The sequence below is a fragment of the Maylandia zebra genome, linkage group LG22 (genome assembly GCF_041146795.1).
Source record: "Maylandia zebra isolate NMK-2024a linkage group LG22, Mzebra_GT3a, whole genome shotgun sequence".
In the NCBI taxonomy this organism is placed as follows: domain Eukaryota; kingdom Metazoa; phylum Chordata; class Actinopteri; order Cichliformes; family Cichlidae; genus Maylandia; species Maylandia zebra.
Genome location: NC_135187.1, coordinates 33,244,489 through 33,269,732, shown reverse-complemented (window position 1 = coordinate 33,269,732; position 25,244 = coordinate 33,244,489). Strand labels below are relative to the sequence as shown.

The 25,244-nt window shown below is 41.5% G+C and overlaps 2 protein-coding genes across 14 annotated transcripts in view; one reads left to right on the top strand and one right to left on the bottom strand.

Moving 5' to 3' along the window:
* Positions 1-11,373, bottom strand: part of LOC101473365 (triple functional domain protein) — a 77,051-nt gene extending 65,678 nt beyond the window's left edge. For 3 of the 12 annotated variants that reach the window (XM_023154936.3, XM_023154940.3, XM_023154942.3), the window contains exon 1: positions 10,686-11,373. In XM_023154936.3, coding sequence (XP_023010704.1) covers positions 10,686-10,755 — 70 coding nt within the window. In that variant the 5' untranslated portion in view covers positions 10,756-11,373. The remainder of the gene's footprint in view (positions 1-10,685) is intronic. The other 9 variants (XM_023154932.3, XM_023154937.3, XM_023154934.3 and 6 more) reach the window with 6 other exon arrangements.
* Positions 11,374-21,025: 9,652 nt separating this feature from the next.
* Positions 21,026-25,244, top strand: part of cfap90 (cilia and flagella associated protein 90) — a 43,882-nt gene continuing 39,663 nt past the window's right edge. Inside the window, exons 1-3 of one of the 2 annotated variants that reach the window (XM_004563650.3) lie at positions 21,144-21,362; positions 21,792-21,908; positions 23,456-24,845. In XM_004563650.3, coding sequence (XP_004563707.1) covers positions 21,246-21,362; positions 21,792-21,908; positions 23,456-23,635 — 414 coding nt within the window. In that variant the 5' untranslated portion in view covers positions 21,144-21,245 and the 3' untranslated portion in view covers positions 23,636-24,845. Of the gene's footprint in view, positions 21,363-21,791; positions 21,909-23,455; positions 24,846-25,244 lie in introns of those variants that run through there. The other variant, XM_076879127.1, reaches the window with a different exon arrangement.

The following is a 25,244-nucleotide window of genomic DNA, read 5'->3' as shown; positions in this document are numbered from 1 at the left end:
GACATTAAAAAAAAAGGGAAGATAAAAAATGTCCCTATAGCACTAAAAGACTTTTCCCCCCTTTTTGTGCAAGTGTTAAACGTTCATACCCAGATACAGTGATGCATAAAACCTCAATGCTGCTTTAAATATGAAAACAAAGTATCCCTGGCACACTCAGTGTAGTTATAACTGTAGCTGCTCTGTGCAGAAAGTATTTTTCACTCATGAACAGATTAATTCGCATAAAATAATCTGTGTAAAGCATACCATTTAGGATTCTCTGTTTTATAAAGACACTGTGACAATTCTGGATACTCATATGAAAAAAACAAAAACCCCAAAACAGTTCCAAATAATGAAGTCAGCATCTGTGTAATTAATCCCTGTGAGCCAAAATCTCAGGCTTTAAACTCCTCTAAATGCTCCTTTTAAGACTCTTTTTGTTTTTGTTTTTTTGTTTGGCTGTAAATAAAGAAGTTGTACAACCACACGATTTTTAATCAAAGAACTTCTAAACACTCGTGAAGACGGACTCACTGAACTTCTTGTTTCACAGAGTTTACTCAAAAGACAGCCCAGAATGACAGGGCTATGCAGCTGCAGGAAACACTTTTAAACAAATATCTGTATGTTTTTAATAGATGGGGCAGAGATAATGGATGTATTTTAATTTTTAGACTTTTTACAGCTTTGACTGTAAATTATTAACAACATCACAGCACTACAAGCCGCTTTATGGCATCTGCTCTTTTGATTTTATGCACAAAGCCAGTACCTGGAGATGATCTCCACCAGTAGCCACCTGATAGCGGGCACCTCTGAGCAAAACAAGCAGCTGCTTGTTTTACACATATAAAAAAATGGTGTGATGCAACAGTGTTTCTAGAGTATAGTTAGAAAACGGTGCCATCAGTATGGAGTATATCCTGCTGTAAATCCATAACCAGCTGACCAATCAGCATTCATTCATCCAGAAACGGAGACAACATTTTTCTTAGAAGTAAAAGTTGTGCAACTTTTACTTTTAAGGCAACCGTCTCTGTTCTTGGTTTTTATCAAACTGTTCTCAGTTTCACTACCACTTGGGGAGCAGGTGGCGAGAGTTTGCAGATAAATAGATCTGTACCAACAACTGCAACAATCCGCTACTGACCAAAGCAATTGCAAGGAGGCTTTCAGTCAAGAGTTGTGCACCTCTTTGCAACCAATTTTACCAGTGAGAACAAGCAACCTCCAGTCCAGGATAAACCAGGCCCCAGTATAAAATAAAGAGAGGTTATTTTGAACTGTCAATCATGCAAAGCTACTCTAACACTCCAAGAGAAAAAAAAGCTGAAAATTAGCTTGGTAGGACCCCTTTAAAGTTTTGCCAATTTTTATGTATATATGTGCAAAACTGTATTCATTTTCTTAAGCAGATGATGATAACTACTCTCATACCACTGAAACCCACAAACAAGCACCTGGAAGCAAAGGGATACAGCTAGCTTGGCACTGCTAACATTTACAAATCACCACATTATGTTTGTTTAACTCCACACACCCCCTCTGTGCGTGTGTAACTGTGGGTGGTGACTCACACAGATTTGCTCCACCCCTATGTGCACCAAACCCACACACACAGACTCACACCAAATCCACCCTTTGCTCCACCTCTATGTGCGCCACATACGCGCACGCACACACGCACGCACGCACGCACGCACTCTCTCACACACACACACACACACACACACACACACACACACACACACACACACACACAGTGTAATCCCAGAGAATAAAACGCCAGATTGGATTAGGTCAGCGTGTGTAATCCAATGAACTCTCACCTCTAAAATGCCTAATGCTGTTAGAGCTCACATCATCACACTGTCACACTGCTCGGCTGCCTTACACATCACATAGAAATACATCTGTACAGTTTAATCGTTCAGCATAAAGCACTGCACACATCTGGAACATAACTTCACTGCACATATACAGAAACCCCCCCCCCCCCCCCCTACTTAAAGATTTCCAGAACTAGTCCTCCCTGATTGGTAAGCTCCTGCAGAACATTTTGCATTGGCATGTATGGCACATCTGAAGACGTACAAAACTAGTTTATCTGCATTTGACTGTTGAGGAAGTGAGCGTTGTTCCCTCTGAAAAGAAATCTAAGGCTTTTTGTTCGAGTTTAGGTATTATATTACTGTGTACAACTAAAAGTTCACACTGACATCATTTCTCCTTTAGGCTACAAACAAATCAAGTGACGCTGTTTGTTCTACTTCGTGGCTCTTGATGGCTTCACTCACTGCCTTCTGATTGAAAAATTACAGCCTTTATAGTCCAGCCAGTCATCTGTGAGTCGGGTTTTCCGATCGTTTCTGCAGTGGACCCAAAGTCTTTCAGGTCAAACAATAATCTTTCCCTCTTTGTCTGTTACTATGATATTTCCCAATATCCATTTATCCATTTGGCACAGGAGAATTGTGCGTCTAATCTCCTTTCTGGACTGCATTCTAAAATTGCTGATCAGTTGGTTATAATCTCATAAAGTTCTCCCTTTTTTTCCCTTCAATCTATTTGCTCGTAATTGATAAACTTGGTACAGTTAAGACAAGACGACCATTAGAAAGTCACCTCTTGGTTCATCTCATGACATTAATTCAAATTCGACCAGAATAAAAAAATGCTAAAAAGATGGCGGGGGAGCAAATCTTGAGTTGGCACACTAGAACACGTCATTCCGACACTGAACCAGATGACCGGTCTTTACGAGCCTGTGATACGATACACAGATGAGCGGCAAATGCCTTGAGCGGGATGATGCAATGTGCCAGTTGGGCAGAAAGTTTACCCACAGATGTTAAGAGCCAAGCTGACAACCACAGCTGTGTGTTTAGCAACCTCATGCTAAAACCAGAGGCATGGACCTATAGTGACCAGTTGGCCAAAATTATTTGATTTTTTTATATTTTGGAAATGAAGCGCCTCCCAAAGTGTCCATTTAAACAACTCTCTGAGCTCACAGGCTCTCTTCACGCTCTTGATTCGCAGCTAGATTCTTCTTCTGCTTCTTCCAGATAGCTAAAAGCAACCTAATCCAGCCAATTTTTAGGGGTGGATTGCTGGACTGATGAAGGCTGGCTGAAAATACTTAACAAATTGTCCAACCCTAAAGTGCACTTTCTCCCTCTTCTTCTCAGCGTTAATTTACTTTCTCTTTGCCGTCCTTGCTGGTGTGAGATTAGCTGCTTTTATGTGTCTGCGTTGTGATTAAGACGACTGTTTGATGTTAGGATGGCTTTCGCAACCTGTTAATCATTTACCAAAACTTTGACGATAACGCCTCAGCTTTCAACAGATTACAGTTTAAACAAAACAAAACCCTCCCACAAAAAACAAACAAACAAACGAACAAAATATTAGCCTTCCTCTCAAACTGACCTCAGAGCAGATTTAGGGGGTCTGGCTTGCTCTGCAAAATGCCTTTAAAATTTAATGCGCCTGCACCTGTTACAAGGGGTGAAAAAGATTATGTGTTTACTTAGCTACTCATGGGAAATGTAAGCACTTTAAATTATTTAAGCCAAATTTTGCTAGCTGGCTGATTCTCAGCATTTTCTGAGCAAAAACACGAGTATATCACAGGGGTTATTTCTTATTTGGGACATGAAGCAAATGCTGGCACAAAAGCGATCACATATGGCTCTCAGTGATATTATTTGTTGTAGTTTTAGCACCAGATATAAAAATTTTTATATGTTGATGAAATCCCTTGAAATTTCCATCCTTATCCACGTGTAAAGACGTTTGCGCCCCTCTCTGCAGCACTAATGGTTTCCAAGTGCCTGAGCTGCTGGTCTTGTTGCCATGTGCTCCGCGTTATATTAGTGCTTCATTTTAAGGGATGAATGCCTTTCTAAGTGAAACATTACATTTTTAATGCCACAATAAAGAGAACAGTTCAAGCAGAAAGAGGCTTTTTTTTATCCTTGTGTTTTAGCCTAATCTCCGGCCCTTTTCAAAAAGGCTTTTTACTCAACCATCCATTTGCTTTTGATTGAAGCTGCTTCGGCAAATAAAAGCTTTAACTCTCATAACCATCATCTTTCCCTCCAGCTGGCTCCCATTTACTCTGCCCTTTTTACTCTCTTCTGCGTGGTTACTTTGAGATGCGTCGACTACCTGATTTTCATGTGTGCCTGAGTAAAACGAAAAACAGCCACCCTGTGTAGTGAAGCAAGGCAGAATGTAGCACGCCGTGACAATACCAACACAAATGACGGGGGTCAGTGGGAACAACAAATTGGGAGAAAGTGCTCGTGTGAGTTAGCGTGAAACGCCATTGACAGAGAACAGTGACTACTGGTTTCACAAAGAGTACTGCGAACCACGTGATGCCCGAGTGCAGAGACGAGTTCCACTTGATTACTCAGACGGAGTACATTTGGGTTTCAAACGCACTGATTTCTATATTCTGAAACATTTAATGAATTCTGACTGAATTAAACAGTACAGCCATACACAACACACCTTTGCCATCTTCAGGATGCAAGCTTGTCATGTCTGCATTTGCCCCTTACTGTCCTATTACCTGATATTTGGCAGGTTATAGCTGTTTAATGCAAACACTTATTATTAAAACAAAGAATAAGAAAAAAAAAACAGGTTAAAGTATATGCCTGTTTAACTGCTCGTTAATGCAAATATCTCATCAGCCAATCATGTGGTAGCAACTCTATGCGTTGGCTTGTAGACAAAGTCAGCAGGACCTGCTGTAGTTCAAACCAGAATGAGGGACTTCAGCAGTGACTTTTAAGTGACTTTGAACGTGGCACGGTTGTTGGTGCCAGATGGGTTGGTCTGAGTATTTCAGGAACTGCTGATCTGCTGGGATTTTCCCACACAACCATCTCTAGGGTTTACAGAGAATGTTCCGGAAAAGAGAAAATATCCAGTGAGCAGCAGTTCTGAATGAAAATGCCCTGTCGATGCCAGAGGTCAGAGGCGAATGGAGGACTCCTTGGAGATGATAGGAAGAGAACAGTAACTCAAATAGCAACTTGTTACAAGCAAGGTGTGCAGAAGAGCTTCTATGCACCAACAACATGCTGAACCTTGAAGCAGATACAGCAGCAGAAGACCACACTGGCTTGTTCTCCTGTCATCTAAGAGCAGGAAGCTGGGGCTCTAACCGGCACAAGTTCACCAAGATTAGCCAACAACAGACTGGAAAAATGTTGTCTGGTTTCAAGAGCTAAAATTTCTGCTGGAACATTTGGATGGTAGGGTCAGAACAACGTGAACCCATGGACCCATCCTGTATTAGTGGTTCGGCGTGGTGATGATGAGATATTTTCTAGGCAGACTTTGATACCAGTTGTGCATCATTCTAACGTCACACCTTGCTGAACATGTCCATCCCTTTATGCCCACTGTGTACCCACAGTCACAAAGCTCAAATCACCTCAAACTGGTTTCATGAAAATGAAAGGGCGTTCACTGTACTCAAATGGGCTCCACAGCCACCAGATCTCAATCATAGAGATCTGATGGAATGAGAGATTCCCAACATGGACGTGCAGCAACTGTGTGATGCTGTAATGTCAACATAAACCAAAATCTAAGGAATATCTACAGCACCTTGTTGACTCTATGTCTCAAAGAATTAGGGCATTTCGAAAGGCAAATGGTGCCCCTAATACAGTGGCCAATGACTCTACATGCTAGGTTGGTTTTTACAGAGGAGATTTTTGTAGCTAGTTCAACATTTTTATTTAATTCTTCCTCTTACAAGTCTCCAACATTTCTCAGAGAAAGTAAATAGATGCCTCAATTACAAATCAAACTATTGATTTGCTGATTTGCATTGATAAAAATTCAAATTGCAAATAGAAAGAAATGTAGAAAAATAAACCAGTTTGTGCAAATGAATGCAGTAAATAAAACTGATAAACTTAAATTTTAATAACTTGATCAATTAAAGAACAGAATTAATACCACTTCTTTGTTTAATTCATCTAGTCATTTATTTTGGATTTTGGCCGCTCTAGGCTAAAAGAGCAAAACAAAGTGACAACAACCTTAGCCTTGACTTATTTGTCTGTATTGATCTGCGATGCACCAATCCTTTCGTTTGCCTCCATCCAACAAACACGGGATGATAAAAGAAATCTGCTTTGTGCAGCATTAGGCTTTAGCCTCTGCTCTGCGTCTGACTTGGCAGCTTTAAGCCTGGAGGAAACCTTCACTGAGGGACCTCAATCAGTCTCCATCTCCTGGATCAATATCCATTAGTCTCAGAGAGAGCGCATGTGTGTGTGTGTTCGCATTGAGCGTGTGCAGAGATCTCAACCTGGGTGAATGGGCCTGAGTCATAAATGCAAACTCTGGATCACATTTCTCCCTCCCTCTTTCCCTGCTTGTCTGTTTCACTCAATTTCTTGCACACACAGACGCACACAAACACACGTACACACTGGTGTCCATTCAAACACAGGCCGACGTTATGAACGGTACTTTGTAGCCTCTAAATGTTCATTCACGAGGGGCCAGTAGTGAGGACTGTAAATTTTCCCGCTGCGAATGGTGCCCCAGCACTACCAACAAGTAATAAATGTATGAAACTGACACCAAATCAATCTCTGAGTCATCGTCGGTGTAGCTAAAGATACATTTGGAGTGGAATAATTTGAGGATTGACAACATGCCACAACAAAGCTCCCTGTATCACAGCTCTGAGGCCTTGGTATTAATTCCAGTCTGGGAGACAGAGAGGAAAGAGATAGACAGAGACGCAGGGAAGCATTTTTCTTTTTTAATATTAGTTGTCATTTTGCATCAGGACGGAGAGGACCGACACGACGCAGCATGAACGAACAGGGAGGGAAAACATGAAACAGACATCGGCAAATGAACGCTCAGCCAGCAGGCAGAGAGACAGACGGACGGATGGAAGGCGAGAAAGGAAAGAGAGAAGACATGGGAAAGACAAAGAAACCAAACGCTAAAGGATGGAAAAAAAGAGACGAGGATGGAGCTGGGGACGGAAAGAAAAAAAAAAAAAGCATAGCCTGCCCTGTGGCGAGACACTCAAACCTGTCAGAACAAGATTCCCACAAGTTCAGCAGCAAAACAAAAAAGGTGGAGAGCCCGAACGTGACACTTAAGCTCCCACCGAGCTGGCTGTATAAAGACAGTGGTAGGCTGAGGCCTGTATTAGTTTCAATACTGGTTTCACTACAGACATGGCTGACTCACAGCAATACAGGGATGCTCCATTTAAAAATGGTTTGAAACAATAAGAAAAAGCTCATTTATTATCAGACAGAACAGAGAAAGCTCAAGGAAGTGGAGACTGCACAGTGTGAACCAGCATATCAGACAAATAAGCATTTCCTTATACCCTAAAGAGCTGCACACTGGACGTGGCTCGCAGGTTGTTACCCAGTCCAGTTACATTTACAGTAAATCTCCATCCATAACTAGAATGATCTCATAAAGTAGGTGGTCTTGTCAATCACTGTCCTGCTGAAAGCAACCCTGTAAGTGCCGGACACACGGGCACTGAAACCTTTCCACTAGTACCTACTCGACTTGGCTCACCTTCGTTTTAGGATCTTCCACTCATATTCATATACGAGATGTATTGTTGAAATTGCCCTTCATTTCACGAAAATAAATATACTTGAGGGATTAAAAGTGTAGCTAAACTTCTGGTGCGGCCGACTCCTGATCAAAGTGGGCTTTAGTAAGGAAAACTGAGAATGTGCCGACTAAGAAAGTCTGGATGGATACAGATGTTTGATATTGTTTTTATACCTCCTTAATTTTTCTGTGTAATAATTAAGTTCCCCAATAAAACAGACCAGTTGTTGGGCATGAAGTCTTTCAGCTCTTAACTACAGTAAACTCTGAAAACTGAACTGACATAAACAAATATCAGCCGTCGATTTCAGACAAGAGGCCTAGTATCGGTATCACATCAGCTCATTTCTAAGGAAAAACAGGGATATACTTTCCCTTAACACAAACGGATACACACTCTTGTCACTCTTAGCTTCACATAGTGTTAAAAATCAGAAATAGTCGCCTAAAGTTTAAGGTTAGTGCTTGAACACAGGCAGGATTTGAATCTCTGCCCATTGACAGGTTGATTGAACGCATCAAGTACAGACTGGCCTGAAATATAAATGACACTGGTGTTAAAATATTCATACGATTAAACAAAGCCAGCTGCAGATAATGGCACGAAATGTTCATTCGCGACCGTCGAGTGTGTGATTTCTTCTCACTGTATCAACAATTTCAGTTCTAATAATTCGACAGAGGCAGCCCAAACCATGCTAAGTTCAACCCCAAGCTCACACACACAACACAAGCTAATTATCGCTCTCACTGCTTCTCGCAGACAAACAAAAGTTAATATAAGGCTGAAGAGCTCTTTTGGTAACTAAAGAGCTATTTCTAAACTATAAATTAAAACTGGAGCAGATGGGCTTGTGGTAATAAGAACAGGGGGTGGGGTGGGGGGCATATCTAGAAATTTCAATTATACAATAAATAAATTAGGAACGGATCCGATTAACAGTGAGGCAGAATGGCTGCAGCTGTGCAACATCAACAAAAACACACAAAGTGCGGTCGTTAGCGAGTTACAGGATGCCTCTTCTTGCCTCTCTTTCCTTAAGAGGAAGCCATCAGATCAGCTCAATACGGATACCAAACTTCCCTCTGTGGCTTATTATCTCACTAGACACAAAACCACAGGAGCCGAGGAGGCTGAATGTCAATACGCTGCATTCTCATCCTTGTTTACAGCCCCTCTAAAGTGTACTTCAAAATCTACCAGACATGATGCTGTAGTAGAACATGCAGTAATTTTTGGCAGAGTACATTAGCACCCGCTGCATTTTATTCCTCATACACTTCACTGTTGTATATTTCTGTGTCAGGTACTAAAATGCATAGCACCTGAAAACAAACAAACAAACTGCAGATACCATTACACATGATACGCAACCAACAACCGATTCACTAAGAAGAAATGGTTTTAGCGCTTCTCAGCAGGTTACTCTTACAAACTTGCAGCGTGCAACAGTAACCACTGGGGTGTATTTAAGTGGAGTTAGATGATGACACTTGCAGACATGACATCAAGCACTGGATCTCAATCAGCAGCCCCTCTGAGACGAGCTAAGGGTTATCCAGCACATGCAAGAGGATTTTCACATGAAAGACCCACAAACACTGCAGGCAGACCTTCAGCATTTCATTCGAGTATATTGTGATTATCTGTACAAACTGTGTGTTTCATGCTGCACGTTTACTGACAGCCATGCATAACAAACGCCATCCTTGAGTCACGTTTTCACGGTGTCAAATCGTGAAAGTGATATCAAATCGTACGGCCTGTATTCCACTGTGCTCAGACGTCCGGTAGTGTCCCCAGGAATTAACATGTTTTATGAGCTATAGTTGGAGCCGATGCAATGACTGTAGGCCCGTGTTAAGACTTCAACACAGTCCTCGCTGACAAATTAGCCTGCTTAGCTAATGCTAGCGATTATGCACATGCGACGGGGTAACATCTTTATATTGAGATAATAAAGTGTGTGTTACATGGAGAAATGTGTGTCACTGACATTCGGAGGTTTGACCGAGGAAAAAGACGCTTTCGCTTCTGCTAGCCATGTTACAAAACTAGCTTATCCTGCACAGTGCACACCCAGGCTATACGTGCCACGCCGGGTATTGTTTACATAGCTTGCGCCGTTGTGCTATTTTTTTGACAGCATGGAAAACTACAAACAAAACCGACTTGACGGAATACCAAAGCTAAGCGGACACTCCTCATATACGTTTCCTCCCAATACACAAAAAAAACCCACCCACCAACAAACCAGCTTTAACTGCCAGGCTAACTAAGCTAAACCAGCTAGCGAACAGGATTCACCAAATCTGATCAGGATTCACTAGCTCTGAGGTTAGCAGCACTGGTAGCTGCTGTTGGAATAAGCAAGCTCCTGGGTCTATTATCGGACAGCTGTGTACGGCTCCATGTCTCTTTCTAATAAACTCTAAAACTACTCCGCTAGCTTAAACCTAAATATACATTAAAGTTGTCCCACTTTAACGCTTAATTAACACCAATAACCAAAAGTCGGCAGAATCCAAACCAGTCAGGCTGCGTTTGAATAGAAAACGCATATTTACAATTGCTGTTTTACCCCCTTCTTTTATTTCTCCTAACGCCAGCCTGTGCCATTTCACTTATTTTTGCTGTCAGTTTACATCGATGTGAGTGGTTTTAAGTTATTGGATCGGGAGGTTGGTAACACGGAGTGCTGCACTTCTTAAAATACTGCAATATCTAGGCGAGGTGTCCGGAGATGGAACTCTGGTCATTAGCAACCCGGCAAGCGTTGTCTTTCCATAGTCTGGTTGAGCTATAGGATGCAGCTGCTCAGAAAAGGAAGTCAAGGAACATATTTCGGAGATGCCCGCAGCTGTGTGGGTCACTGGCATTTATTGTGAGTTTCATTTATGTCGACAGTTATGAAATTCAATGGCTAAAACCTCCCATATTCTTCACTGTGCGAGCCCCAAACCTTTCAACATGGACAGGAAAAAATGTCCCTCACAGAGCTGGACCAGAGGAGAGCTCTCCGCGGAGCTCAGTCCGACCTCTCCCACTCTTTTCCTGGGCTTACCGGTTTTGAAGAACGCCTCTATGTCGCTGGCGTCCTTCGTGGTCTCATCCGCTCCTTCCCCGGAGCTCATGGCTGCCACAACCCGAATCTGGAGCTCGGTATCTCCCAAGTAGAGCCCCCCAAAATATCGACAAAAAGATGGCACACAATCACTCCTGTCCTGACAAAAGCGTCATTAAAGCCACACGGACGGTTGCGGGGAGTCGTTGACGCTAGCAGTGCCATCTGCAGACCTCCATCTTGGGGTAACGTAATTGGAAACGATCAGCCGGGGGCACCGGGTTCCTCCTCGGAGTGGAGCCGAGGGGAGAGTCGCTGGAGCGGTGACGAGAGGGGGGGACGGGAGGGGCTGGGTCGCTGCTCGGTGAATCTCCGTAAGCTTTCGGAAATGAGCAGAGGCTGGGTCATCGACGAACGACGGCGGTCACAGTTAACGCGTGTGCGACCAACTTACGGCGAAATATAGGTCAAAAAAGCCGACACACAAACACTGAAAAGAAAATAAAGTCCGACGGTTGTGGTAAATACGTAAAAAGGACCCGTTTAAAAGCTGTCTAACCCACACTTTCGGGGAAAGCACCAACTTTTATGGAGAAAAAATACAACCGTTCCACATGGTTCAAGTGCTCCTGATTGTTTCAGCGACTCAACCATAAAAAGTGTATAAATGTTACGTTAGCCTACTGAAAGCAAAGAGCAGAGATAAGATAACCTCCCGGATACAGCCATACATGAAAGGTCCTCTGTTTTGATTCAGGCCATCTCATGATAATATTTTCCCGGAGCGCTGATTGTGACCTGGACTACTCACGCCATCTGCCGGCCAATCCTGGAAGTGCTGCTGTATCAAGCAAGACATTTACCCCCCCACTATAACGTCTACAGCAGGGGTGTCAAACATAAGACCCCGGGGCCAGAATCGGCCCCTCAAAACACTCCCACTTGGCCTACTGGACTATATTTTAATACATTTTACAGCTTGTCTTACTGATAAACACTTCCTCCAGTCTTTCATACTACACCAAAGTAACACATACGTGACAGAAAAGTTCTTTTTTTTCCTCAACTGCTTCACAGTATGTGGCAAAGCTGCTGTAATATGTTAAGAATGTGTCTCAACATTTATACTTTTCTTCAAAGATTTAATTTAATTCACTGAAATGAGCATGTGCATGTGTCCTAATACAGGTTGTGCTTTTCTATCGGATGGTACTTGATGGGCTGTCCTCCATAAAAGAGCAAAGTAGACAGCTGCAAAAGAAAAAAAGTGCATTTTTGAGTCAATATCCAGCCAAATTTGATGGAAAACAACAACAGTGAAGTATAGAGCTGCAGAAAACAATGTACAGTGACAGATAAATTGTAAATACATAACAAGAACTAAAAAGTAGCATTATAACTGATGGTATTCCTTATTTTCCTTATATGAAATTCAATCAAAACAAAATGAATTACAAACATAGAATTACTAAATTATTAAGTAAGCTCATAAAACAAATAAAACAACCAAAACACATCCAACATACCACTTATTCTATGTTTATAATAAGTTGTTTGTTTGTTTTTTAGAAATAACACAAGTATGGCTCACCCATAGAATAACGTTTAAACTATGTAATGCGTGGTTTTCATCAGCTTACCACTGGTAGCTTTGATGTGACGACCACAAGTGTGGGAGCAGGTTAGGAGCAAAAAACTCAAATTTCCCAAATTCAGTAAAAACACTGAAGTTTGAAATGCTCCAGGCCATTATTGATTGGTCAGATGCAAATATGTCACTATCTGTCGCACAACCTGATCTTTGCTGATTGGCTGGGAGAAATCCATGTTTTTCTAATAATCTCACAGTGGGTCATGTGGAGGGATAACTTAATCATGTCTGCACTATATTTGTGAATAAGAGTCATGGTTCATTGTTTTTTGATGACAAGCAACAAAATAGCAGGAAGCTATGAAAGCTGAGCTGTAACTGTGGTGAGGGGCACTGGTGTCAAATGAAGATTTGAGCTGCAGTAAAGGCAGGATTCATGTGCATTTTTGTGAAATGAAGATCGATGAAGTAATGTAAAACATTCAGATACATCCAGATGAACAAATGGATGACATAAGGTCTTATAAGACTGAGCCATCACTTGACTCTGCGAGGGACAGCAGGCCTGACCGAGAACATAGCTTGAGCTCATCAAGCAGAGGTCTTCCAGCTTCACACAGCTGATGTTTCAGTTTAAAGTAGACTGGTTTTGCTCCCTTTGCCCTTCCTTTGAGCTCGCTTTCTTCTGATTGGCCTCTCACAGGCCAAAGCCTTGAACAGCAGCTGGGTGTGGCTACTGTGACTCACACTAACCTAGGTGTTCATTGTTTGTATGGTTTCTAAGCTCATCTTCTCTCTTTCCTTTCACTCTAACCGGTTAAGTCGGACGTCTGTCGAGCCAGAGGCTGGTTCTTCCTGTCTCTAGGAAGTGTTGTTGTTGTGTTTTTATGCTTGCTTACACAAGGAGGACCAGTTTGTTTTCTATAACATGAACATTTCTGTGTAACCTGTGAAAGTAATACACAAACAGACCCTTACCTCCTACACCCATATACGCAGCATGCTATCAAATAATTGAGCAAGTGAAAACAGTTATATTGACGTCTGAGGAGGTGTAGTGTCCCACAGCAAAATTGATTTATCAGTGGGATGACATTATAATGTACTCCTGACTGGAGTTCAGCATGAAAGTGACCTTTAGCTGTAATGTATTCGCTGCACTAGGTTCAGGACTGGAGATGCTCTGCAGTCTTTCCTCTGAAGCAGCTGTTAACAACATGATTTCAAATGCAGATCTACAAGTAAAGATGCATTTTTACCTGTGTTTGCAAAATGAGAAAAAAAACAACAAAACAAAAACAAACTATGATGCATGTGCTCACAGTTTACGGCCTTTTACGTGTGGAATTCAACTTTGGACCGAGTTTATTTTTTCTGCCCATTCATTCATTAACAAAAAGTTAAAAAAAAAAAAATCCCTCTGAAATGAGAACTATTCTTGTTCCTTGTCTCACTTTAAAACAGGTGTGTCAAACATCAGGTCTTGGGGTCAGAAATAGCCCACCAGAGACTCCAATCTGGTCCGCTGGACGACTTTGGAAAACATGCAGGAGGGCAGACATTTGAGACTGTATTTTCCTAGGTTTTAAAGCTTTTATTAATGATAAAGACTTCCTCCATGGGTGCTCACACTTCACCAGTGGTAATAAGTAATACATAAACAATTAACTAACAGGGAGTTTCTGTTTTTCCACAATCTAGTACAGACATTTATGACATTTACATTGGCTCTAGCCCACTTAAGAGCAAAGTGAAATTAGGTTGACACCTGTGCTTTAAAGCAGATGATGAGTGTCAGTGGCTTAATGTGCATCCACTACAGCTGATGTCATTCCCAGCCTCTTACCTGTAAACCCAGTAAGACAAAGACCATGTCGGAGTTTGTGTTAAACATCACAGACCTCTGTGCTGATATCATAAGAAATAAATGATCTTCTTCGCTCACCAACAGCTGATTTAAATAAAGTATGTTGGCATTTTAAATCAGCAAGTGAAGCTCATTTATTACCTACTTTGCCTTCTTATGCAGGCGCTCATGTGTTGCTTGTGAAACATCCAGAAGGGGGCAGGCTGACACTAGTGACTGACTGGTCTTCTTCCACATGGGTATGTAAGGTTTTACATATCAGGATATAATAAACATCATGTGGTTCTTAGCGGGCCTTAAAATGAGGGTGAGTGGCATCCAAGTGCTGCTAATCAACTGCATTTGATAAACTGATTAAGGTGGAAAAATATCATCAATGACCTTAAGGAAGCTGTCTGGCTCATCTACAGAAGACCTTTTCCAAACATTCTGAACAGAAAGAGATTATTCAGGAGCGGTGAACATTAAAGCTTGTTGCCAACCTTCCCAGCAGTGGATGTCTCGGTGAATTCACCCCAAGGTCAGACCAGCCAGTGCTCAGAGAAACTACAAAAAACCCAAGACTCTACAGGCCTCAGTTATGTTAAATGTTAGATTTCATGACAGTACAGTTAGAAAGAGACTGAACATGTATGGTCTGATTTGAAAGGTTTCCAGGAAAAAGCCTCTTTTCTCTAAAAAGAACATGGCAGCGCAGCTTAGGTTTGCAAAGTTGCATCCGAACAAACCCTAAGACTTCTGAATCTTCTCAATGCTTGGCGATAATGCACAGAGTCGTGTTTGCAAAGAAACAAACATGCCATATCAGCACAAACACAGCCACGGGACCTGGACACTGTGCCGTCACTGAGTCGGCCATGATGTCCTCTGTGTACCAAAGTCCAAGGAGCTTGGAAAGAAAAGCGTCTGGACTTCTTTAAGTTTCTTCAAGTTCTCAGATGAAAGGAAGAAACTTAAAGTCCAGATACTTTTCTTTCCAAGCTCCTTAGACTATGATGACCTGGATGACTGAGAACTTTCACAGACACTTTGTATACCAAAGTATTCTAGAGTCAAATGTGTGAGGCCATTTCTCTTAAAGCTAACACTTGGCCGAGCAGCCGTTCTACAGCAGCATGGCTGGAAAAGACAAGAATCAAGGTGTTGCAATGGCACAATCAAAGTCCACACTTTAACCCCGTTAATGTAGCAGGACCTTAAGAGAGCTGTGGATAAACAAATGCTTGCAAACCTCATTGAAGTGAAGCAACACTGTAAAGAAGAGTAGGCCAAAATCCCTCCACAACAATGGGAGAGACTAAAACTTTCAAACTTAACTGAGAGAGGAGGTACTTGCTTTTAAATTAAGCGGCTGTTATTAATGATTTAAAATTTTTTTTTTTTTAAAAGAGCTCGAAATCTCTTGCAAAATTCTTCTCATATAACCTTTTTGTCTCTTCTTTGAACAAGAAACTACACCAATAAAGACATCATGCCTGGAGAGATATGTGACCAGTCAGTTAAAGGTTGCAACTTTCGCTAAAATCTTGTTTTCAGCGTGAACCAAACTGCTTTTGTATTGATACTGAATGAGAAAAACAATTTTGAAGGCCTTTAATTGTGAGTCCAAAGTTGATTTCGTTAGTACTTTAAATCAGTTTGGATTAGAATTTAAAGTGATGCCTGTATCGTTTCTAATTAGCATTTCATGAGTCATTTGCTGCTCAGGTGAGTTATCATTCTGTACAACGCTTCTGCAAGAAAAACCCCTCATCATCAGCTGAAGCTGTGCATCCGGCCTCGCACAGATGAGGACTTCAAATACCCAACGCTGCTCTGAATGACATAAACCAGGTGGATATGCCACATTTCATTCCGCATTAATAAAACACGATGTGAAGAGATGGGATGAAACTATACAGATGAGAACGCGGCTCTGTGGTGGTGATCTCTATTTAATAACTCGGAACCACCAAACGGCTGACTCCTTCCTTCAGGTTGTTTCATTCCCACAGTAACCCCTGCCAAATAGCAATATATCCCTCTGAAATGTCAGCAGTAATTACTCCTGTGCTCTGAGACAACCTCTGAAATGAAATGAAAGGAAGCGGGAAGTGATGGGGCTCTGTCTGTCCCCCCCCCCCACCTTTTGTTTGCACATCCCCGACTTTCCTCTACGTCACGCCTATTGAACTGTGCCACCGAACCTCTGCGTCAGAACCCGGGCTCCCCAGATCTGCTGCAGTCAGGGCCAGCTAACAGCAGAACGGTGTCCTCTCATTGGCCGTCTCCTGCTCCTCCGTAACAGTTACGTGGAAGGAGAGAAAGACAAAAGGGTGGGTGAGACTGGCACAGCCACAGAAACAGAAGGTGTGTCAGTGCATCACGGCTGCTAAATGGAAAAAGGCTGAGAGGTTAACTGGACTGTCATGTCTCTAACAAAAAGCTTTCTTTCAGTTGACTATTACTGTGCAAGACACACACGTGCACACTCTGCACACTGATAGATTAAAGCGCGCATGTGCGAGAAGCTCCTTTTGTGGTCATTTCTGTGCAAAAGTTAGTGTTTTGTCCCATCATAAAGAGACTGCTTTGGTAGCACGTGCAAATGTTTTAGGAAATGTAGACAGGTGACTGAGTTGTCTACAATTTGGATGGACCAATATCGGTCGCTGAAGAAAACAGACAGCGTTCCAATATGTGCTGACATTTCTCTGTATAACTGTCAAAATCTGCAGGGGCCAGTGGTATAAAATACAACAGCAGCATGCAGGAGATTCAACAAAACACCAGCATTAACCTGGGAAAGGCTGTAACTCGCCCAGAATCTTTCCTCCATGTTTTTGAGTCACTGAATAAACCGTTTCCTCCAAAATGACAGCACATTTTGACAACATATAACCCGGGGTGATCAAAATGTTTGAGAAGGAATCTGGAAGAGTGCTCCTTCACTGACACCGAGTGTGCTGTCTTTAAACGAGGACATTTCTAAATAAAACTAACCTCTGTCGTGGATCAGAGGGAATACTCTTAAGATGCTGATTTCCACAGCATGTTGCTATATTTAGAAAAAAGAGCACTTATGTTTGCATAAACTGAGAGGAAAAATATTTGCCTTTTTTAAATATTTATGTTTGAATTTTGCTTTTAACTGACAGTTGAGCAGTGATGAGCAGATAGAAAGGGAGGGCAGGCGGAGGCATACAGCAGACGGCCTCAGATCGGGGCTGATCGGCAGCTGGCAGCAGGTTCGCTCCTCGACCAGTGAGCCAAACTGACACCCGAGGAAAAATATCTTTCATCCAATGGTCACAGTTCAATAAATTATAATAAACAGCCCCCTCCACCCACAGCACACACATCCATCCTCTGCACTCTTCTGTATCTTCTATTCTCTTTCCTTCTCCTTACTAAACTGACTAAGTGACCAATTTATTAGGTATACCTTGCAAATACTAGGCTGGACCCCCTTTTCATGTTTTAATGCAGATTTTACAGCTGCACATCCACGATCTGAGTCCCCCACTCCAGCTCAACCCAAAGATGCTCTACTGTGGAGGTCGTTTGAGTACAGCCTCAAACGGCCTCCACAGTAGGAGGAGGCCGTCTCAAACTGGTTTCCTGAACACTGTCGTGTTCAGGAAACCAGTTTGAGATGATTATTTGGAAGCAGCCATCCAAAGATGGTCAGCATCAATACTCAGAGAGGCTGTGATGTTTAAATGAGGCTCAGTTGGTACAAAGAGGCCTAAAGTGTGAAAATCCCAGTAGATCAGCAGCTTCTGAAATCCTCAGACCAGCTCATCTGGCAACAGCAACAATAATACATTCAAAGTCACTTTAATGACCTTTCTTCTCCTTTCTGATGCTCAATTTAAACTTCACCAGACATGTCTCCATGGATAAATGCATTAACCCTGGAGAACCCATGGGGTCAGAGCCGACCCCATTGGTTTACTAGGGAAACCATGGGGTCCTGCCATGTGGTTAACTGATCAGATATTAACATTAATAATGAGTTCAACAGGTGTACCTAATTGGGCTTCCTCCTGGATGGGTAGCTGCTGTTCACCTGAGCAGACCCCGCAATGTTTCGCTGTAAACCAGCTGTTGAGGTGCCGTTGCAGTAATGCTGTATGAATATGTTTTACGAGACTCGCATAAGTGACTCGACTTTGAAGACTAGATGGACTCCACTCTGCACTCACACTTAAATAATAAACAATGCCAACATATTTTGGAGAGGAGAACTATTCAGCAGATTGAAATATTACCCACTTATTCCTTCCAGACTTCGTTTGTGCCAGAATGTCCTAAAATGAGAGAAGTGAAAGATTCTTTTTATTCCACGTACACAAGTAACAGACAGTTTTCATAAACAGTTTAGGGGGCACGCCTTGTCCTCTTCCTGCCTGTAGAAGAGGAGTGAGGATGTGAAAGACAACAGAACACAAGAAGGCACAGAAGATAGTTGTGGTGCACTCTCCAGCTCTTCCTCCCTAAGGAATGCAAAGAATAGCACTGAAGAGGATCTGTGATCAAACTAGAGGGCCTGGATGTCCACTAATCCACAGCACTGTTGTATTGTATGTATGTCCTGTTGTATGTGATATAGTATTGCATACAGTAGGCAATGCTTTGTTTCGTTTTCACCGAATGTGTTATTTTGGTACTGACAGTTTATGTGTTGGTCTGTTCAGGGCTATGACTGCTGTCCCGTGTGATTGAACAAATGTCATTTTGACACTAGAACTAAAGGTTCAGGGAGAGTTAGTCCCCGTTGCACACTAACTGTAGCTTTTCTGAAAATCCATCTTCAGGGTTGAGACCTTCAAAAACTATGTTTGAAGTCTTGTATTTCTAGCAGCTTTCTCGGTTTAGCCGCTGAAATCAGTCTGCCACGATGAACTCGAGGTGCACCATCTGTATCTTTATGCAGTGCTGAGGGACTGAGAGGTTATTTATACTTAATCTGAAGCCCCAGCAAATTGGGCTTCCTTGTCAGCCGTAACATAACCGCATACACCACACCGCGCTTGAGGCGTAATCTGTCCGCTGTTATAAACTAATTCTGCTGCCAGACTCACACAGCAGATGCAGTGAGAGACCTTCTGAAGGGCCTCCGAGGGACAAGTGTTATTAGCATAAAGGAAGACAGTGATGCAGCTGTGCAAAGATGTGCCATCATTTGATTTTCCACCGCTGACTCTTAACAACCTTGTAGCAGTAATTCAACTGTGTACCGGCTGAGAACAGCAGGCTTTCAGTCATTTATAGAATTTGGGTCAGTAGACCTTCCTGTCTTTAACTTTAGTTAGAAAATATGGTGCACCATAAACCAGTTTCATAAACAAATGAAATCACAAGATTGTACTGGCCTCTCCACGAGTTGCAAATGAGCAATTATAGAATTGTTGATAATTAATGGCTACATTAATGCAGCTGTGACAGTTAATAAGAAAAGCCCCCGTGGTTTGGTATCTTCTTCCAGTCACAATAGCTGAGAAGTCAGAAAATTAGACACCAGTAACGATTTCCCCAAGAGGTCGTTTAACAGAGTGTGACTTTCAAAATGTGTCCAAAGGCCAAAAGCAGCCAATGGAAATATCCCCTCGCAGCTGATAGTTTGGTACCAACATACATCTATGTGTCACAATGATTTATTGCGCGTTGGGATCTTGTACTAATAACACACACACACACACACACACACACACACACACACACACACACACACACACACACACACACACACACACACACACACACACACACACACACACAGAGAGAGAGAGAGAGAGAACAAACTCAGTTGAGTTAACTGTGTAAAACAGGGATGTCAAACTCATTTTTCAGAGGTTTAACTCCACACTGACTTCCTGCAAAAATCTCAATATAAGAAAAAGGAGGAACTTCAACAGCACATCTCACGTTTTACTTCATGATAGAGACATGTGGCTCTATTTCATGAAGGAAATCTGTCTGCACGACTCTTTGGGGCTTAATTGTTAAAGGTATACCTGTCAAATTACAGAAAAGGTTTTAGTAGCTCACACCACAGACTGTACTGTAACTAAAAAGAAGGCAAAGTTATTGTTAATTCACAATAAGGTCCTATTTTATTAATTATTTTAGCATGAGCATATTGTAAAAAGACAGAAATTTCTATAGTAGATTGTCACAGTCTGGCTGTGTTGCTAAAAAGGACTCAAGTGCAGACCAAAACTATGAAACGTGACGTGGATTAACAGAAAACAAGCAGTTTATTAAGGCTGGCAAAATAAATACAAACAAAGGGCATGGGTGAAACTAAATAATAACCTAAACTGGGTGAACTAAAACTAAAACATGAAAAAACCCGAAACATGGTGAACTGACATGGATACCTGAAGATGCGACGTGACGAGCAGACGACCTGACAAGGAATGACTGAAAACTAAACTAAAACTAAACACAGAACACAGGAACACAGGACTTCTTCAAAATAAAACAGGTAACATAATGAGATGCAGACATGAGAACATGAACTTGACAACACAAGACACACAAACATGAAACACATGAAGGGCAAGGGAGACTTAACAGGGGTTAAAAACACAAGGGGAAACTAATAAGCAAATGAACTTAGATAGCCTAATGAACTTAAACATACCATGAACATCAAAATAAACTAAAACTCAAAACGCTGGGTCAAAAGACCCAGGATCGTGACATAGATAGTGAAAAAAACCCAAACTTTTCTGTCATTTAATGTTTATCTATTACTTTGGTGTACTGTGAAGAATGTTGCAGAGGTATTTCTCATTAGGAAAAGCTGTAAACGTTATGAAAACACAGTTAGAATTCCAAAATGTGCGCCCTCCTTCATATTTTCCATGGAAGTCCAGTGGGCGAGATTGGAGTCTCTAACCTGATTTTTAGGTTTAACACACCTGCTTTGAAAACACTTGATTTAAAACCTTCAGCAGCAAGAGACTCGGAAGTACACGAAACTCCAAAAGCATGTGAAGGCAGCACATCAAGTTGCTAGGTTGGTATCTTAGCAACCCCAGACGCCTGCGGTCTGACTGGACAGTTTGACTGGACTTTTCTGGGGTTTTGAGACAGGTTTTGAGCTAGAACGATGGACGTTTCACTCGAGGCAAAAACCAAACCGCTGGCTACACTGTCAGCCTTCAGCTACGTCACACCGCGAAGAAATGAGCCCAAACAAATGTCCTACTTTAACAACGAAGCGAAGGTAACACTGGTTAGCTAACAGAACCTAGCCAGTTATATTTATTACTGAGTGTTATTTAGGATAACGCTCAGTTATAGTTATAGTTATAGTTATAGTTTGTATCTATAACTATAACAATTAACAAAATCTCCAGTTAACAAAATTGGGAATATTAACGCGGGTTAATACATTAAATTGTACCTACTTAAAACTCCTTTCTTAATAAAGTTGCGTTGGTGCTTTTGAACTCCTTTTGAATTATAAACTATATAAAAACGGTTCACCACTCACCCTTTGTATATTTATACATGTATTATGTATTTGCTAGCACTCTTGCGTTCCCCTCTACTATTAACACCTACTTCTCATTGCCCAAAGTGACAAAAAAAAGCATCTCCTTCCACAACAGGAAATACTTTGAATGCTGGACTCTTTCTTCTCCACATTTAGGTCTCAGATGTGTCCATGTATGACCGATTACACAACCATGTTGAGGGTTTTGATATGTGGCTCCCCCGGGATGACAGAAAACACTGGAAAGGAAGAGGACTTGACATAAATAAAGAGGTAATGGTCACGTAATGTAGTGCATACACCTCTTACGGATGCAGAAATACGGGGCATTTAACAAACATTAATTGCATTAAACAACTGCCGCAGACTCCAAGGACAAAAAATATGGAGTTAAAAATGAGAATAATAATTTAAAAATGTTTCATTTTTTTTCTCATTAGAGCATGATGACAGTGTTCTATTTTTCTTCTTCTGTTTCCACTGAATGTAATTGTAAAAATATAGACCTACCAGAGCCAGAAGCACATACTGCCTGACCTTTCTGAAGTCAGAGGTTCCTGGTGTTAACAGAGCTATTGAAAAAGCCCACCCAGAGACACCTTAGTGCCCTCGATAATAATGAGCAGCATGTGTATTTCAGTTTTCCCAAAGACAACAGGGGATAGCTCATACAATTTTGGAGGGCAGCTTTCATTTCTGTCAGTGTGGGACGTAGCAATAAGAAAGAGACTAAATTGAATCTAATCAGAGGAGCAAACCACGATAGTTTCATTAAGTGCAAAAATACCTTTACTTCAACCGTCTTACTGATCAGAACAGTAGCAGGTTTAGTTATCGACCTGAAGCTGTACACTTCAAAGCAACAGATTCACTGGTCTGGTTTTGGGGTTTAAACAGTTAACAGTTAGTTGTTGTTATAGCATTGTTATCTAATGGACACACCCTAGATGTGATGTTTTTAATAGCAAAGAGCCACAATTTTACTTAATTTGCATCTTGTAATAAAAGGTGGAAATATAGCTGTATTATAGGAAATAGTTATATTGAGGTGATAAAGCTGTCCTGGTAGCAGCAGCTCAGAAATATGTTATACAAGGTGTTCAGCTGTATGTCCAGTGAGTGGTGAAGTGTGTGGTCACTAACCACAGCTACAGTCATTTTTTTCAATGAATTCTGTCTTAACTGATGGAGAAATCCATAAACTGTGTCTGCAGCAGCTGATGGAGGAATCCATTAGCTACATCTGTAACAGCTCTGGCGTGCTGATTCAAACAGCAACAGGAATGATGAATCCTTTCAGCAAGTAATACGGACACGTTCCAACAGCTAGCAGTTCAGTATTCATGCCACAGACACATTCCTTCTGTGCAACGCCTCCACATTTCTTTTTACCGCTCAAATTAATGTCTCTGTTCACCTGAAAATCAGGTACAGTTACACTGTGGTCCTTATGAAATGTAAGACACAAAACCAGCTATGTGTGTAACAATTAGCAAGAAAAAAAATCAACTTCAGCAGGAGATAATGTTGTTTAAAAAAAGGCTGCCTGGTGCCAGAAAAAAAATAACTAAATCTAAATGATCAGTGATGGGGTTATTTTATATGTATATGTATATCTGTGTGTGTGTGTGTGTGTGTGACATTACCTCAATGTAACTTTGTCATATGAACATAATTGCTGTGGAAACCTCCTGCTTCATGTTTCCCTAAACTTCCTCTTTTTAAAATATGCAACTTTGTGGAAAGAGAAGTCCAACACATGCATCACAGCTAGCGCAGCTTTAACACTTCTTCCATGTGGCCATGCTGCTCCCTTCCAGGAGAGGTCCAGAACTGTGCCGGTGCTGTCCTCGTCAGAGTATGGCCGTCGTCCCGCTCCCACACTCTACTTCACAGAGAGGCAGTATGCGCGTGTAGCCTGCATTAAATCTGAAATCTACATGAAAAATGGGATCTTATGGAGTGTGGAAGAAGGATACGGATCAGTGAGACCTTCTTAAAAGTCTGACGTATCAGTGCATGAAGGCGTTTTTTTCTCACTGTGGAAACTCTAATAATAAACAATGTTGTGCTCTGTAGATTGTTTAGTAAAAGAATGCAAGTGTAAACATTTAACCCACTGACATAACTGTTGACTGTAGTGGCAAGACAGATTTTTATTCTTAATGACTAGAAAAGACCTTTATTTTCTACGAAAGTCCACCTACATTTTCTTCTTCAATCAGCATGAATATAATGTTTCAGTCGAGACTGAAGTGAATCATAACGTATTTCCCAGATTTAGTAGGTGAATTCTCTGTATGGCTCAAAGATTAGATTTTGTTTTCTGACTGCCTTCTTGTGTGATGTTTGTTTTTACACTCTGGGTGTCAGGAATAATGTGAATTTTTGTAATGGGATTTTGTATGGAGCAAATTTGAAAGGTTGAAGCCAGCGTTGGAGTAGCTGGCCAGTTTCTCTCAGGTACTGATCATTTGAACAACCCATTCTTTTTAAATTAGCTTCTACATCAGTGTACGCTGCACTCCCTGCATTTGATCTGTTTTTTTCTTACTGTTTTTTTTTAGTTCACCTCGCCTTACATAAATGCATTTTTTTTTACCTCACTAACCTCCTCGGTTCACTAAGTTCTCAGATTCTTTTTGTGTATAAATACTAAACCCACGCAACAGAGATCAGCCTCCTACACGATAAGATTATTTTTGAGTGCAGACAGCTCTCATTTGCTTCTGCCTTTGTACTGTGGCTGAAATAGAGCTCTTATTCTTAGAAACTTGACAAGATTTAAATGTATGTGGTGCTAGAACTGCAGTGATGTTAGGGAGCTGTTAGAGGAGTTGGTGTTTCAAGGTTACAGTGACAAGAAATACCCCGCCCCATAATATTTCCTGGTGTTAGTCCAATTTATGAAGTCCAAAGTCTATTAGCCATCTACCACAACTCTACCAGGCTCTTGTCCGTATTATGTCTTTTGTCCTGTCTGTCTCCCCCAACTTCAAACAGTCCATAGCTGCCCCTTTCTGAGCCTGGTTCTGCTGCATGTTTCTTCCCGTTAAAAGGAAGTTATTCCTTCCCACTGTCACCAAGTGCTTGTTCATAGGGAGTGGTCTGATTGTTGGGGTTTTCACTATTATTTTAGGGTCTTAACCTGGCAATACAGGCTGATACAAGTGTTGTGATTTAATGCAGTATAAATACAATTAAATTGAAATGAATTAAAATGAACTTCATGCTTTCATCTGTTGACAGTCTTTATGGACATGCTCACTTGCTTTTCCAGCAGCACTCAGCACACCTGCCCACAGCACTTAGAGTACTACCGAATGGTTTTACTGTCCATGTTATTACTGTACATGATTGACCAGTCAACTCACCTGATCTGTACCTCACACTGTGGTGTATTATTAAACTACTACAAAAGGAAGACAGGAAACAGACGAGGTGAAGGCTATGATCAAGAACATTTTAGCTGTGCCATAAGCCATAAGAGCGCTGCATTGATCCTGGAATTAATGATAAACGAGCCTCAACCAAGCACTGAGTGTAGAAATATATATATTTTTCAGAAGTTGGTCATTTCTATATTGTAAAGCAGTTTTGATTTTCATC